Genomic DNA, 13,931 nt, shown 5'->3' with positions numbered 1-13,931 from the left:
TGGAGGTGCTTCTCTACCTGGAGGTGCCTCTCTACCTGGAGGTGCCTCTCTACCTGGAGATTCTCCTCTACCGGGAGATTCTCCTCTACCTAGAGGTGCTCATCTGCCTGGAGATGTTCCTTTGCCTGAAGATGCCCATCTACCTGGAGGTTGCATCTCTACCTGGAGGTGCTCCTCTACCTGGTGGTGCCTCTCTACCTGGAGATGCTTCTTTGCCAGGAGGTGCCCCTCTACCTGGAGGTGCTCCTCTACCTGGGGGTGCTCCTCTACCTGGATGGACTCCTCTACCTGGAGGTGCTCCTTTGCCTGGAGGTGCTCCTCTTTCTGGAGGTGCCCTTCTACCTGGAAATGTTTCTTTTCCTGTAGGGTCTCCTCTACCTGGAGGTGCTCCTTTATCTGGAGATGCTCCTCCTACCTGGAGGTGCTCCTTTGCCTGAAGGTGCTCCTCTCCCTCGAGGTGGCCTTCAACCTGGAGGTGCTCCTTTGCCTGGAGGTTCTCCTCTACCTGGAGGTGCCTCTCTACGTGGAGATGCTCCTCTACCTGGAGGTGCTCCCCTACCTGGAGGTGCCCTTCTACCTGGAGGTGCTCCTCTACCAGGAGGTTCTCTTCTACCTGGAGGTGCTCCTTTGCCTGGAGGTTCTCCCCTACCTGGAGGTGCCCTTCTACCTGGAGGTTCTCTTCTACCTGGAGGTGCTCCCCTACCTGGAGGTGCTCCTTTGCCTGGAGGTGCTCCTCTACCTGGAGGGGCTCCTTTGCTTGGAGGTGCTCTTTTACCTGGAGATGCTCCTCTACCTGGAGGTGCTCCTTTGCCTGAAGGTGCTCCTCTACCTGGAGGTGCTCCTCTACCTAGAAGGGCTCCTTTTCCTTTGAAGTGCTCCTCTTTCTTGAGGTGCCCTTCTACCTGGAAATGCTCCTTTTCCTGGAGGTTCTCCTCTACCTGGAGGTGCTCCTCTACCTGGAAATGCTTCTTTGCCTGGAGTTGCTCCTCTAACTGGAAATGCTCCTTTGCCTGGAGCTGCTTCTCTACCTGGAGGTGCCTCTCTACCTGGAGATTCTCCTCTACCTAGAGGTGCTCATCTGCCTGGAGATGTTCCTTTGCCTGAAGATGCCCATCTACCTGGAGGTTGCATCTCTACCTGGAGGTGCTCCTCTACCTGGTGGTGCCTCTCTACCTGGAAATGCTTCTTTGCCTGGAGGTGCTCTTCTACATGAAGGTACTCCTCTACATGGAGGTGCTCCTTTGCCTGGAGGTTCTCCTCTACCTGGAGGTTCTCCTCTACCTGGAGGTGCTCCTCTACCTAGATGTGCTCTTCTACCTGGAGATGCTCCTCTACCTGGAAGTCCTCCTCTACTTGGAAATGCTTCTTTGCCTGAAGATGCCCCTCTACCTGGAGGTTGCATCTATACCTGGAGGTTGCATCTATACCTGGAGGTTGCAGCTCTACCCGGAGGTGCATCTCTACCTGGACATGCTCTTCTCCCTGGAAATGCTTCTTTGCCTGGAGGTGCTCCTCTACCTGGAGATGCTCCTCTACCTGGAGATGCTCCTTTGCCTGAAGGTGCTCCTCTACATGGAGGTGCTCCTTTGCCTTTAGGTTCTCCTCTACCTGGAGGTTGCACCTCTACCTGGAGGTGCCCTTCTACCTTGAAATGTTTCTTTGCCTGGAGATGCACCTCTACTGGAGGTGCTCCTCTACCTGGAGGTTGCACCTGTACCTGGAGGTGCCACCCGTACCTGGAGGTTGCACCTCTACCTGGAGGTGCTCCTTTGCCTGGAGGTTCTCCTCTACCTGGAGGTGCATCTCTACGTAGAGATGCTCCTCTATCTGGAGGTGCTCTTCTACCTGGAGGTTCTCCTCTGCCTGGAGGTTCTCCTCTACCTGGAGGTGCTCCCCTACCTCGAGGTGCTCTTCTACCTTGTGGTTCTCCTCTACCTGGAGGTGCACTTCTACATGGAGGTTCTCCTCTACCTGGAGGTGCTCCTTTGCCTTGAGGTTCTCCTCTACCTGGAGGTGCCTCTCTACGTAGAGATGCTCCTTTGCCTGGAGATGCACCTCTACTGGAGGTGCTCCTCCACCAGGAGGTGCCTCTCTACCAGGAGGTGCCCAGCTACCTGGAAATGCTTCTTTTCCTTGAGGTGCTCCTTTACCTGGAGGTGCCTCTCTACGTGGAGATGCTCCTCTACCTGGAGGTGCTCCCCTACCTGGAGGTACTCCTTTGCCTGGAGGTTCTCCCCTTCCTGGAGGTGCCTCTCTACCTGGAGATGCTCATCTGCCTTGAGATGCTCCTTTGCCTGGAGGTGCTCTTTTACCTGGAGGTTGCACCTGTAACTGGAGGTTGCACCTCTACCTGGAGGTGCTCCTTTACCTGGAGGTTCTCCTCTACCTGGAGGTGCATCTCTACGTAGAGATGCTCCTTTGCCTGGAGATGCACCTCTACTGGAGGTGCTCCTCCACCAGGGGGTGCCTCTCTACCAGGAGGTGCCCAGCTACCTGGAAATGCTTCTTTTCCTTGAGGTGCTCCTCTACCTGGAGGTTGTACCTCTACCTGGAGGTGGCCTTCTACCTGGAAATGTTTCTTTGCCTGGAGTTGCACTTCTACCTGGAAATGCTTCTGTGTCTTGAGGTGCTCCTCTACCTGGAGGTTGCACCTGTATCTGGAGGTTGCACCTCTACTTGGAGGTGCTCCTTTGCCTGGAGGTTCTCCTCTACCTGGAGGTGCCCTTCTACCTTGAAATGTTTCTTTGCCTGGAGATGCACCTCTACTGGAGGTGCTCCTTTGCCTGGAGGTTGCACCTGTACCTGGAGGTGCCACCCGTACCTGGAGGTTGCACCTCTACCTGGAGGTGCTCCTTTGCCTGGAGGTTCTCCTCTACCTGGAGGTGCATCTCTACGTAGAAATGCTCCTCTATCTGGAGGTGCTCTTCTACCTGGAGGTTCTCCTCTGCCTGGAGGTTCTCCTCTACCTGGAGGTGCCTCTCTACGTGGAGATGCTCCTCTACCTGGAGGTGCTCCCCTACCTGGAGGCGCTCCTTTGCCTGGAGGTTCTCCTCTACCTGGAGGTGCCTCTCTACCTGGAGATGCTCTTCTACCTGGAGGTGCTCCCCTACCTCGAGGTGCTCTTCTACCTTGTGGTTCTCCTCTACCTGGAGGTGCACTTCTACATGGAGGTTCTCCTCTACCTGGAGGTGCTCCTTTGCCTTGAGGTTCTCCTCTACCTGGAGGTGCCTCTCTACGTAGAAATGCTCCTCTACCTAGAGGTGCCCTTCTTCCCGGGAGGTTCTCCTTTGACTGGAGGTTCTCCTCTACCTGGAGGTGCCTCTCTACGTGGAGATGCTCCTCTACCTGGAGGTGCTCCCCTACCTGGAGGTGCTCCTTTGCCTGGAGGTTCTCCCCTTCCTGGAGGTGCCTCTCTACGTGGAGATGCTCCTCTACCTGGAGGTGCTCCCCTACCTGGAGGCGCTCCTTTGCCTGGAGGTTCTCCTCTACCTGGAGGTGCCTCTCTACCTGGAGATGCTCCTCTACCTGGAGGTGCTCCCCTACCTCGAGGTGCTCTTCTACCTTGTGGTTCTCCTCTACCTGGAGGTGCACTTCTACATGGAGGTTCTCCTCTACCTGGAGGTGCTCCTTTGCCTTGAGGTTCTCCTCTACCTGGAGGTGCCTCTCTACGTAGAAATGCTCCTCTACCTGGAGGTGCTGCCCTACCTAGAGGTGCCCTTCTTCCCGGGAGGTTCTCCTTTGACTGGAGGTTCTCCTCTACCTGGAGGTGCCTCTCTACGTGGAGATGCTCCTCTACCTGGAGGTGCTCCCCTACCTGGAGGTGCTCCTTTGCCTGGAGGTTCTCCCCTTCCTGGAGGTGCCTCTCTACCTGGAGATGCTCATCTGCCTTGAGATGCTCCTTTGCCTGGAGGTGCTCTTTTACCTGGAGGTTGCACCTGTAACTGGAGGTTGCACCTCTACCTGGAGGTGCTCCTTTACCTGGAGGTTCTCCTCTACCTGGAGGTGCATCTCTACGTAGAGATGCTCCTTTGCCTGGAGATGCACCTCTACTGGAGGTGCTCCTCCACCAGGAGGTGCCTCTCTACCAGGAGGTGCCCAGCTACCTGGAAATGCTTCTTTTCCTTAAGGTGCTCCTCTACCTGGAGGTTGTACCTCTACCTGGAGGTGGCCTTCTACCTGGAAATGTTTCTTTGCCTGCAGTTGCACTTCTACCTGGAAATGCTTCTGTGTCTTGAGGTGCTCCTCTACCTGGAGGTTGCACCTGTATCTGGAGGTTGCACCTCTACTTGGAGGTGCTCCTTTGCCTGGAGGTTCTCCTCTACCTGGAGGTGCCTCTCTACGTAGAGATGCTCCTCTATCTGGAGGTGCTCTTCGACCTGGAGGTTCTCCTTTGCCTGGAGGTTCTCCTCTACCTGGAGGTGCCTCTCTACCTGGAGATGCTCCTCTACCTGGAGGTGCTCCCCTACCTCGAGGTGCCCTTCTACCTTGAGGTTCTCCTCTACCTGGAGGTGCCCTTCTACCTGGAGGTTCTCCTCTACCTGGAGGTGCTCCTCTCCCTGGAAATGCTCCTTTGCCTGTTAAGTTTCCTGTTTTAAACCTTTCTTTCCGACATTGTTTTTGTTTTCGCGTGAATTTCCCAGATTATGTTACTGGGAGAAAATAAACTGACAGGAGGAAACAAACCCCCCTCACCTTGAGAATAAACATGCAATACCATTTAACTTCCGTCTTCCAGACACCCAGCCACCAATACCTCTATTTCACCCACCGCGACCCTCTCTGCATTTGCCGAAGAAATTCCCTTATCTTGCATTCCTCTCCTTTATGACTGTACTTGATGCTGTTTGTGTGCAGCTGAGTTCCTGTCTGACGGCTCTGATTAAAACCGAAAAGGAGGCTGAGGTGAGGAGAGCTGCCGTCCACGTCATCGCTGAGCTTCTCCGAGGCCTTAGCAGTCAAACCACACAGGTACGATACCTCCCTATACATGAAAAACATCTTCACATCCATGAAGCACATCTGTATCCCTCCTTTAAAGTAGTTTTCATTTTCAATCATTATAGAGTTAAACTATTGAGATGGAAGAGTTTAAATATGTTAGTTAACCTGGTTCCCCTCATCTGTTCCTTTCACAGTAAGAACTACAAGAAACTGTCAGAGCTCTAATTGGTTATGTAAATACTGGTGGAAATGTCATTAAGGCAGTTATACTTCATGTTTCCAAACTCCCCTCATGCCTAAGCATTAATAGTCATTGGTATTGTTAGACAACCACTGGGTACAGATAATTAAAACCATGTAAAAGTTCTTACATTAGTGGTAAAGATGAACCAAGCTAACTTGCAAAGTCAGAATCTCAGAGAGCCAGATCTGCCTTCACATTACCGCATCTGTTTTAAAAGCTAAAAACGCAGGGCTGATCTATGGTGGGAATATGTACAGTCAGAATACTGTAAGCTGATCTGCGTTAGATCTGGGCCTAACTGGGACCAAATCAAGTTTCTTCATGTGATGCAGTCCTGGTGCGGTTCCGGGTTGGAGTTGGTGAATTGTTCTGTGCCGATATTGGCCGGTTGTGTTAAAAGGTCTGTTATGCAGAACTTATGTGGGCTTTGGACTGGATTCAGGCCAAATGATTTTTACTGTCGCTGATACAACATGGCTGCATTCCACTCCAGCCCCCTCACTCCATAATTGATGAAAATATCTGTAAACCTCAGCTGTTGCCTCTTCAAAGCTTGTCAGAGATCTTGAGGAGAACAGATGGAAGAAGACTTTGTAGGAGTCCTTTACATTAGGAGGCCAGTCACCGTCCTCCTGCCGGTCACCATCATCCTGCCAGTCACCATCATCCTGCCAGACACCGTCCTCCTGCCGGTCACCGTCCTCCTGCCGGTCACCGTCCTCCTGCCGGTCACCGTCCTCCTGCCAGTCACCATCATCCTGCCGGTCACCGTCCTCCTGCCAGTCACCATCATCCTGCCGGTCACCGTCCTCCTGCCAGTCACCATCATCCTGCCGGTCACCGTCCTCCTGCCAGTCACCATCATCCTGCCGGTCACCGTCCTCCTGCCAGTCACCATCATCCTGCCGGTCACCGTCCTCCTGCCAGTCACCATCATCCTGCCGGTCACCGTCCTCCTGCCGGTCACCGTCCTCCTGCCAGTCACCATCATCCTGCCGGTCACCGTCCTCCTGCCAGTCACCATCATCCTGCCGGTCACCGTCCTCCTGCCGGTCACCATCATCCTGCCGGTCACCGTCCTCCTGCCAGACACCGTCATCCTGCCGGTCACCGTCCTCCTGCCAGACACCGTCCTCCTGCCAGACACCATCATCCTGCCAGACACCGTCCTCCTGCCGGTCACCGTCCTCCTGCCAGACACCGTCCTCCTGCCAGACACCGTCCTCCTGCCGGTCACCGTCCTCCTGCCGGTCACCATCATCCTGCCGGTCACCGTCATCCTGCCAGACACCGTCCTCCTGCCGGTCACCGTCATCCTGCCGGTCACCATCATCCTGCCGGTCACCGTCCTCCTGCCGGTCACCGTCCTCCTGCCGGTCACCATCATCCTGCCGGTCACCGTCCTCCTGCCAGACACCGTCATCCTGCCGGACACCGTCCTCCTGCCAGTCACCGTCCTCCTGCCAGACACCGTCCTCCTGCCAGACACCGTCCTCCTGCCGGTCACCGTCATCCTGCCAGACACCGTCATCCTGCTGGTCACCGTCCTCCTGCCAGTCACCGTCCTCCTGCCAATCACCGTCCTCCTGCCGGACACCGTCCTCCTGCCGGACACCGTCCTCCTGCCGGACACCGTCCTCCTGCCAATCACCGTCCTCCTGCCGGTCACCGTCCTCCTGCCAATCACCGTCCTCCTGCCAATCACCAACCTCCTGCCGGTCACCAACCTCCTGCCGGTCACCAACCTCCTGCCGGTCACCAACCTCCTGCCGGACACCGTCCTCCTGCCAATCACCGTCCTCCTGCCGGTCACCGTCCTCCTGCCAATCACCGTCCTCCTGCCAATCACCGTCCTCCTGCCAATCACCAACCTCCTGCCGGTCACCAACCTCCTGCCGGTCACCAACCTCCTGCCGGTCACCAACCTCCTGCCGGTCACCAACCTCCTGCCGGTCACCAACCTCCTGCCGGTCACCAACCTCCTGCTGGACACCGTCCTCCTGCCGGTCACCATCATCCTGCCAGTCACCATCGTCCTGCCAGACACCGTCCTCCTGCCGGTCACCGTCCTCCTGCCGGTCACCGTCCTCCTGCCAGTCACCATCATCCTGCCGGTCACCGTCCTCCTGCCAGTCACCATCATCCTGCCGGTCACCGTCCTCCTGCCAGTCACCATCATCCTGCCGGTCACCGTCCTCCTGCCAGTCACCATCATCCTGCCGGTCACCGTCCTCCTGCCAGTCACCATCATCCTGCCGGTCACCGTCCTCCTGCCAGTCACCATCATCCTGCCGGTCACCGTCCTCCTGCCGGTCACCGTCCTCCTGCCAGTCACCATCATCCTGCCGGTCACCGTCCTCCTGCCAGACACCGTCATCCTGCCGGTCACCGTCCTCCTGCCTGACACCGTCCTCCTGCCAGACACCATCATCCTGCCAGACACCGTCCTCCTGCCGGTCACCGTCCTCCTGCCAGACACCATCATCCTGCAAGACACCGTCCTCCTGCCGGTCACCGTCCTCCTGCCAGACACCGTCCTCCTGCCAGACACCGTCCTCCTGCCGGTCACCGTCCTCCTGCCGGTCACCGTCCTCCTGCCAGTCACCATCATCCTGCCGGTCACCGTCCTCCTGCCAGACACCGTCCTCCTGCCAGACACCGTCCTCCTGCCAGACACCGTCCTCCTGCCAGTCACCGTCCTCCTGCCAGTCACCATCATCCTGCCAGACACCGTCCTCCTGCCGGTCACCGTCCTCCTGCCGGTCACCGTCCTCCTGCCAGACACCGTCCTCCTGCCAGACACCGTCCTCCTGCCGGTCACCGTCCTCCTGCCGGTCACCGTCCTCCTGCCAGACACCGTCCTCCTGCCGGTCACCATCATCCTGCCGGTCACCATCATCCTGCCAGACACCGTCCTCCTGCCGGACACCGTCCTCCTGCCAGACACCGTCCTCCTGCCGGACACCGTCCTCCTGCCGGTCACCGTCCTCCTGCCGGACACCGTCCTCCTGCCGGACACCGTCCTCCTGCCGGACACCGTCCTCCTGCCAATCACCGTCCTCCTGCCGGTCACCGTCCTCCTGCCAGACACCGTCCTCCTGCCAGACACCGTCCTCCTGCCAGTCACCATCATCCTGCCGGTCACCGTCCTCCTGCCAGTCACCGTCCTCCTGCCGGTCACCGTCCTCCTGCCAGACACCGTCCTCCTGCCAGACACCGTCCTCCTGCCAGACACCGTCCTCCTGCCGGTCACCGTCCTCCTGCCGGTCACCATCATCCTGCCAGTCACCATCATCCTGCCAGACACCGTCCTCCTGCCGGACACCGTCCTCCTGCCGGTCACCGTCCTCCTGCCGGTCACCGTCCTCCTGCCGGTCACCGTCCTCCTGCCGGTCACCGTCCTCCTGCCGGTCACCGTCCTCCTGCCGGACACCGTCCTCCTGCCGGACACCGTCCTCCTGCCGGTCACCGTCCTCCTGCCAGACACCGTCCTCCTGCCAGACACCGTCCTCCTGCCGGTCACCGTCCTCCTGCCAGACACCGTCCTCCTGCCGGTCACCGTCCTCCTGCCGGTCACCGTCCTCCTGCCGGTCACCGTCCTCCTGCCAGACACCGTCCTCCTGCCAGACACCGTCCTCCTGCCGGTCACCGTCCTCCTGCCGGTCACCGTCCTCCTGCCGGTCACCATCATCCTGCCGGTCACCGTCCTCCTGCCGGTCACCGTCCTCCTGCCAGACACCGTCCTCCTGCCAGTCACCATCATCCTGCCAGACACCGTCCTCCTGCCAGACACCGTCCTCCTGCCGGTCACCGTCCTCCTGCCAGTCACCATCATCCTGCCGGTCACCGTCCTCCTGCCGGTCACCGTCCTCCTGCCAGACACCGTCCTCCTGCCAGACACCGTCCTCCTGCCGGTCACCGTCCTCCTGCCAGACACCGTCCTCCTGCCAGACACCGTCCTCCTGCCGGTCACCGTCCTCCTGCCAGACACCGTCCTCCTGCCGGTCACCGTCCTCCTGCCGGTCACCGTCCTCCTGCCAGTCACCGTCCTCCTGCCGGTCACCGTCCTCCTGCCAGACACCGTCCTCCTGCCAGACACCGTCCTCCTGCCAGACACCGTCCTCCTGCCGGTCACCGTCCTCCTGCCAGACACCGTCCTCCTGCCAGACACCGTCCTCCTGCCGGTCACCGTCCTCCTGCCAGACACCGTCCTCCTGCCGGTCACCGTCCTCCTGCCGGTCACCGTCCTCCTGCCAGTCACCGTCCTCCTGCCGGTCACCGTCCTCCTGCCGGTCACCGTCCTCCTGCCAGACACCGTCCTCCTGCCGGTCACCGTCCTCCTGCCGGTCACCGTCCTCCTGCCAGTCACCGTCCTCCTGCCGGTCACCGTCCTCCTGCCGGTCACCGTCATCCTGCCAGTCACCGTCATCCTGCCAGACACCGTCCTCCTGCCAGACACCGTCCTCCTGCCAGACACCGTCCTCCTGCCGGTCACCGTCCTCCTGCCGGTCACCGTCCTCCTGCCGGACACCGTCCTCCTGCCAGACACCGTCCTCCTGCCGGTCACCGTCCTCCTGCCAGACACCATCATCCTGCCGGTCACCGTCCTCCTGCCAGACACCGTCCTCCTGCCAGTCACCATCATCCTGCCAGACACCGTCCTCCTGCCGGTCACCGTCCTCCTGCCAATCACCGTCCTCCTGCCAATCACCGTCCTCCTGCCAATCACCGTCCTCCTGCCAATCACCGTCCTCCTGCCAATCACCAACCTCCTGCCAATCACCGTCCTTCTTCCGGTCACCGTCCTCCTGCCAATCACCAACCTCCTGCCGGTCACCGTCCACCTGCAGGTCCAATAACAAGACTTTAATTTGATTCAGGACTGGACTGTGCACCCTTGATCTCGTCAGCTTACTCATCTGTGAAGTTAACACCCATCAGCGATTTGACTGATCAGAATTTTAATTCATGACAGGATTTGGAACACTTTGACTGTATATTCAGCAGAGTAACCTGTTTGTCTCTATTCTGCAGGTTCTCAGTGATGTCCTGTTGGAACTGTACCGGGCCCTGAAGTGGGTGATTCGGTCAGATCCAGATGAGGCTGCAGTACTACATGCACAGCTGGCTTTGGAGGAGCTGGATCAGATAATGAGGGGGTTCATTTTCCCTCAACAGAAACTGGAGAAGAAGATAGTTGTCCTGCCATAGAGCCCGATAACCCTGCCACACCAACCATGAACATGGAAAATAAAGATGAGAACATGTCAGTTTTGGCTATTTATTCTTTAGTTTTCAATCTATACATTTATAGCATACATACAGTATATAAGGAAGATCAGTAAATTTTATATTAACAGAGAGGAAGCCACTCATTTTAGCAGGATTTTAGTCCTGAAAGGACTCAGCATGTTGCTCTAATTGTAGTCACATGATGACCTCAGGTCAGGATGTCTCTCCTTTGCAGCCTCACTTCTGTTTACAGTTGTTCTCTGAATGGTTTTTGGCTGTTGAGAATGAAAAAGTCTGCGTTTCCTGTAAGATAAGTTGGAGCCTTGGTATTTCCATGTCTCAGTCTCGTCTTATTTATTGCTGTAAAAAGATGCTGAGCTTAGAACAATGTTCCGGGACCACATGATGGTGGAAATGCTAGAAAAAAGCTGGACGGCTTTGTGTAAGTAGGGCCATATGTGGTCCAGACTCAATTCCAATGGAGACAAATGAGACATTCTTTCTTTTGTGTAATCTCCTTAGTTAAAGGTTATGAGGACTGGCCTCTTCGTCTCTGTGAACATTCAGCAGACAAACTACAATGGCAGTACCCTCTTCTTCTTCACCACCCCAGACCATCAGAACAGATCTTTGAGACTTATTTCTGACAGTCTGGATTCTTTTTTTGGTTCATTTCCTTCAATAAAGTTCTAGAATACTGGATGGTCTGATCACAATCCAAGTCTTCACTGTGATAGTGTGTGACTTTTCTTCTTCTGAAGGGACATCTGTGAGGGAACTGAAGAGAATCCCTTCCAGTCTTTCTTTAAGGAAACTTGTTTTCAGATTGTTCTATAATTCGCTCAAATTGTTGGAGAGGAAGATGTTTGGTTTTGGTACCCAGTACATTAGGAATGTTTCATCATCTCTGTTGCACTTCCTGTTAAAGACACCTTTATGCTCAATACAGAATACAGACAGTTATGTGTATCTTCTGCATCGGTTACATACATAATTTGGATGTTTTCAAAAAGCTCAGCAATCTGTCACTTGACCCAGAAAATGGTGCAATACCACGGGACCTCACTAGGGCAGGGCCAGGCCTGGACCCGCTAGTGCCCTAGGCACACAAGTTTTTCCCCCACCCCACGTGGCAAAATGTTTGCAAAACCAGTCCATAAAACATGTTTCACCATTCAATCCCACTTGAAACTTTTGGATGAAAAGGTAAAAGCCATCTCCTTTCATTGTGTTCAACACATGGGGGAAAAAAGGAGGGCAGACCAAGACATCAGTCTTGACTTCACCGAAATTCTTAGACAAATAAAAAGAAGAGGTGAAGCGTGGCAGACAGCGTGGGACTAACCTCAGCATGAGTGATCAGATTCCCAGAGAAATCCTGGAGTGTCGCAAGATCTTGTTCCCCATCAAGAGGAAATTTCTGGACAGAGGAGCCTCCTCTTCATCACGCCACCTTTTTTATTTTTTTGGATAATAAAAAAAATATCCCCTCCATAATACCCTGGCCAGACAGAGGAGCAACTGCACTGAGAGATTAATCTTTCTTCGATGCAGGACTTCGATGCAGAGGTTAGGAAGGTCCTTCATTCCAGCTGCAATTCGACTGTTTAACATTAATCTTTAATTTAATCTATTTATCTTTTCTTTTTAAAGGAACTGTTGGAACATCCTAAATTTTCCCCCTGGGGATGAATGAATTTTATTTATTTATTTCAAACAGCAATTAGATGATAACTCAAACATGGATATAAAACGACAAAGCTAACAAGTAGCAGTTCCTGTTGTCTATTGTCTTTCTGTCCTCTTCCCCCCACACAGCAGAGGCAGATGGCTGCCTGTCCTTGAGCCGGGTTCTGCCGGAGGTTTTCTTCCTTTTAAAAGGGAGTTTTTTTCCTTCCCACTGTCGCCAGTGTGCTTGCTCAGGATGGGAGATTGAGTTGGACCTCCAACTCAATCTGTTGGTTTCCTTATATAGGCTGTTATGAATTGGCCTTCATTATGTTTTCTTCTCTGTCTGTAAAGCGTCTGGAGATGGCATTGGCGTGATATGACGCAATATAAATAAAGTTGAATTGAATTGAATTGCCCCTCCCTGAGCTGTCACCTTATCGTGGTGGAGGGGTTTGTGCGTCCTGAAGATCCCAGCAGCTATGTTGTCGGGGGCTTTATGCCCCTGGTAGGGTCACCCATGGCAAACAGGTGTCTAGGGGAGGGACCAGACCAAGCACGGCTCATCGACCTCTATGATGACGACCAACCTGGGCATGAATGTTCCCTTGCCCGGACGTGGGTTACCGGGACCCCCCTCTGGAGCCAGGCCTGGAGGTGGGGTACGAGAGTGAGCGTCTGGTGGACGGGCCTTCGCCCATGGGGCCCGGTCGGGCTTTGCCCGAAAGAGTGACATAGGCCACACCTCCTGTGGGCTCACCAAGGGTGGTGGGGCCGTAGAGGTTGGGTGCAGTGTGAGCTAGGCGGCAGCAAGGGGTGGGGACCCTGGCGGTCCGATCCCCGGCTGCATAAGCTGGCTCTAGGGACGTGGAACATCACCTCTCTGGTGGGGAAGGAGCCTGAGCTTGTGCACGAGGTTGAGCGGTTCCGACTAGACATAGTTGGACTCACCTCGACGCATGGCTTGGGCTCTGGAACCAGTACCCTCGAGAGGGGCTGGACCTTCTTCCACTCTGGAGTTGCTCATGGTGAGAGGTGCCGAGCAGGTGTGGGCATTCTCATCAGCCCCCAGCTCGGTGCCTGCACGTTGGGGTTTACCCCGGTGGATGAAAGGGTAGTTTCCCTCCGCCTCCGGGTGGGGGGACGGGTCCTGACTGTTGTCTGTGCTTATGCACCGAACAGCAGTTCTTAGTACCCACCCTTTCTGGAGTCCTTGGAGGGAGTGCTGGAGGGTGCTCCTTCTGGGGACTCCATTGTTCTGCTGGGGGACTTCAATGCTCACGTGGGCAATGACAGTGAGACCTGGAGGGGAGTGATTGGGAGGCATGGTCCCCCCCCTCTGAACCCAAATGGTGTTTTGTTATTGGACTTCTGTGCTCGTCATGGATTGTCCATAACGAACACCATGTTCCAACATAAGAGTGTCCATATGTACACCTGGCATCAGGACTCCCTGGGCCGCAGTTCGATGATCGATTTTGTAGTTGTATCATCAGACCTGCGGCCACATGTCTTGGACGAAAAGGGGGGCAGAGCTGTCAACTGATCACCACCTGGTGGTGAGTTGGCTCAGATGGTGGGGGAGGAAGCCGGTCAGATCTGGCAGGGCCAAATGTGTTGTGAGGGTCTGCTGGGAACGTCTGGCTGAGTCCCCCGTCAGAGCGAGCTTCAACTCCCACCTTCAGCAGAGCTTCAACCATGTCCCGAGTGAGGCGGGGGACATTGAGTCCGAATGGGCTGTGTTCCATGCCTCTATTGTTGAGGCGGCCGGCCGGAGCTGTGGCTGTAAGGTCGTTGGTGCCTGTCGTGGCGGTAATCCCAGAACTCCTTGGTGGACACCAGCAAT

General features: G+C 55.8%; 1 protein-coding gene across 1 annotated transcript in view; it reads left to right on the top strand.

Annotated features, from left to right (window-relative positions):
- The window catches only part of tango6 (transport and golgi organization 6 homolog), a 47,561-nt gene extending 37,150 nt beyond the window's left edge, over nucleotides 1–10,411 (top strand). The window contains exons 17-18 of the mRNA XM_079254853.1: nucleotides 4,855–4,968; nucleotides 10,220–10,411. Coding sequence (XP_079110979.1) covers nucleotides 4,855–4,968; nucleotides 10,220–10,396 — 291 coding nt within the window. The 3' untranslated portion in view covers nucleotides 10,397–10,411. The remainder of the gene's footprint in view (nucleotides 1–4,854; nucleotides 4,969–10,219) is intronic.
- The last annotated feature ends 3,520 nt before the right edge of the window (nucleotides 10,412–13,931 follow it).

Source organism: Telmatherina bonti, assembly GCF_933228915.1.
Source record: "Telmatherina bonti genome assembly, chromosome: 2".
Classification (NCBI taxonomy): domain Eukaryota; kingdom Metazoa; phylum Chordata; class Actinopteri; order Atheriniformes; family Telmatherinidae; genus Telmatherina; species Telmatherina bonti.
Note: the sequence above shows the minus strand (reverse complement) of the source record. Positions and strands in the feature narration are given on the sequence as shown.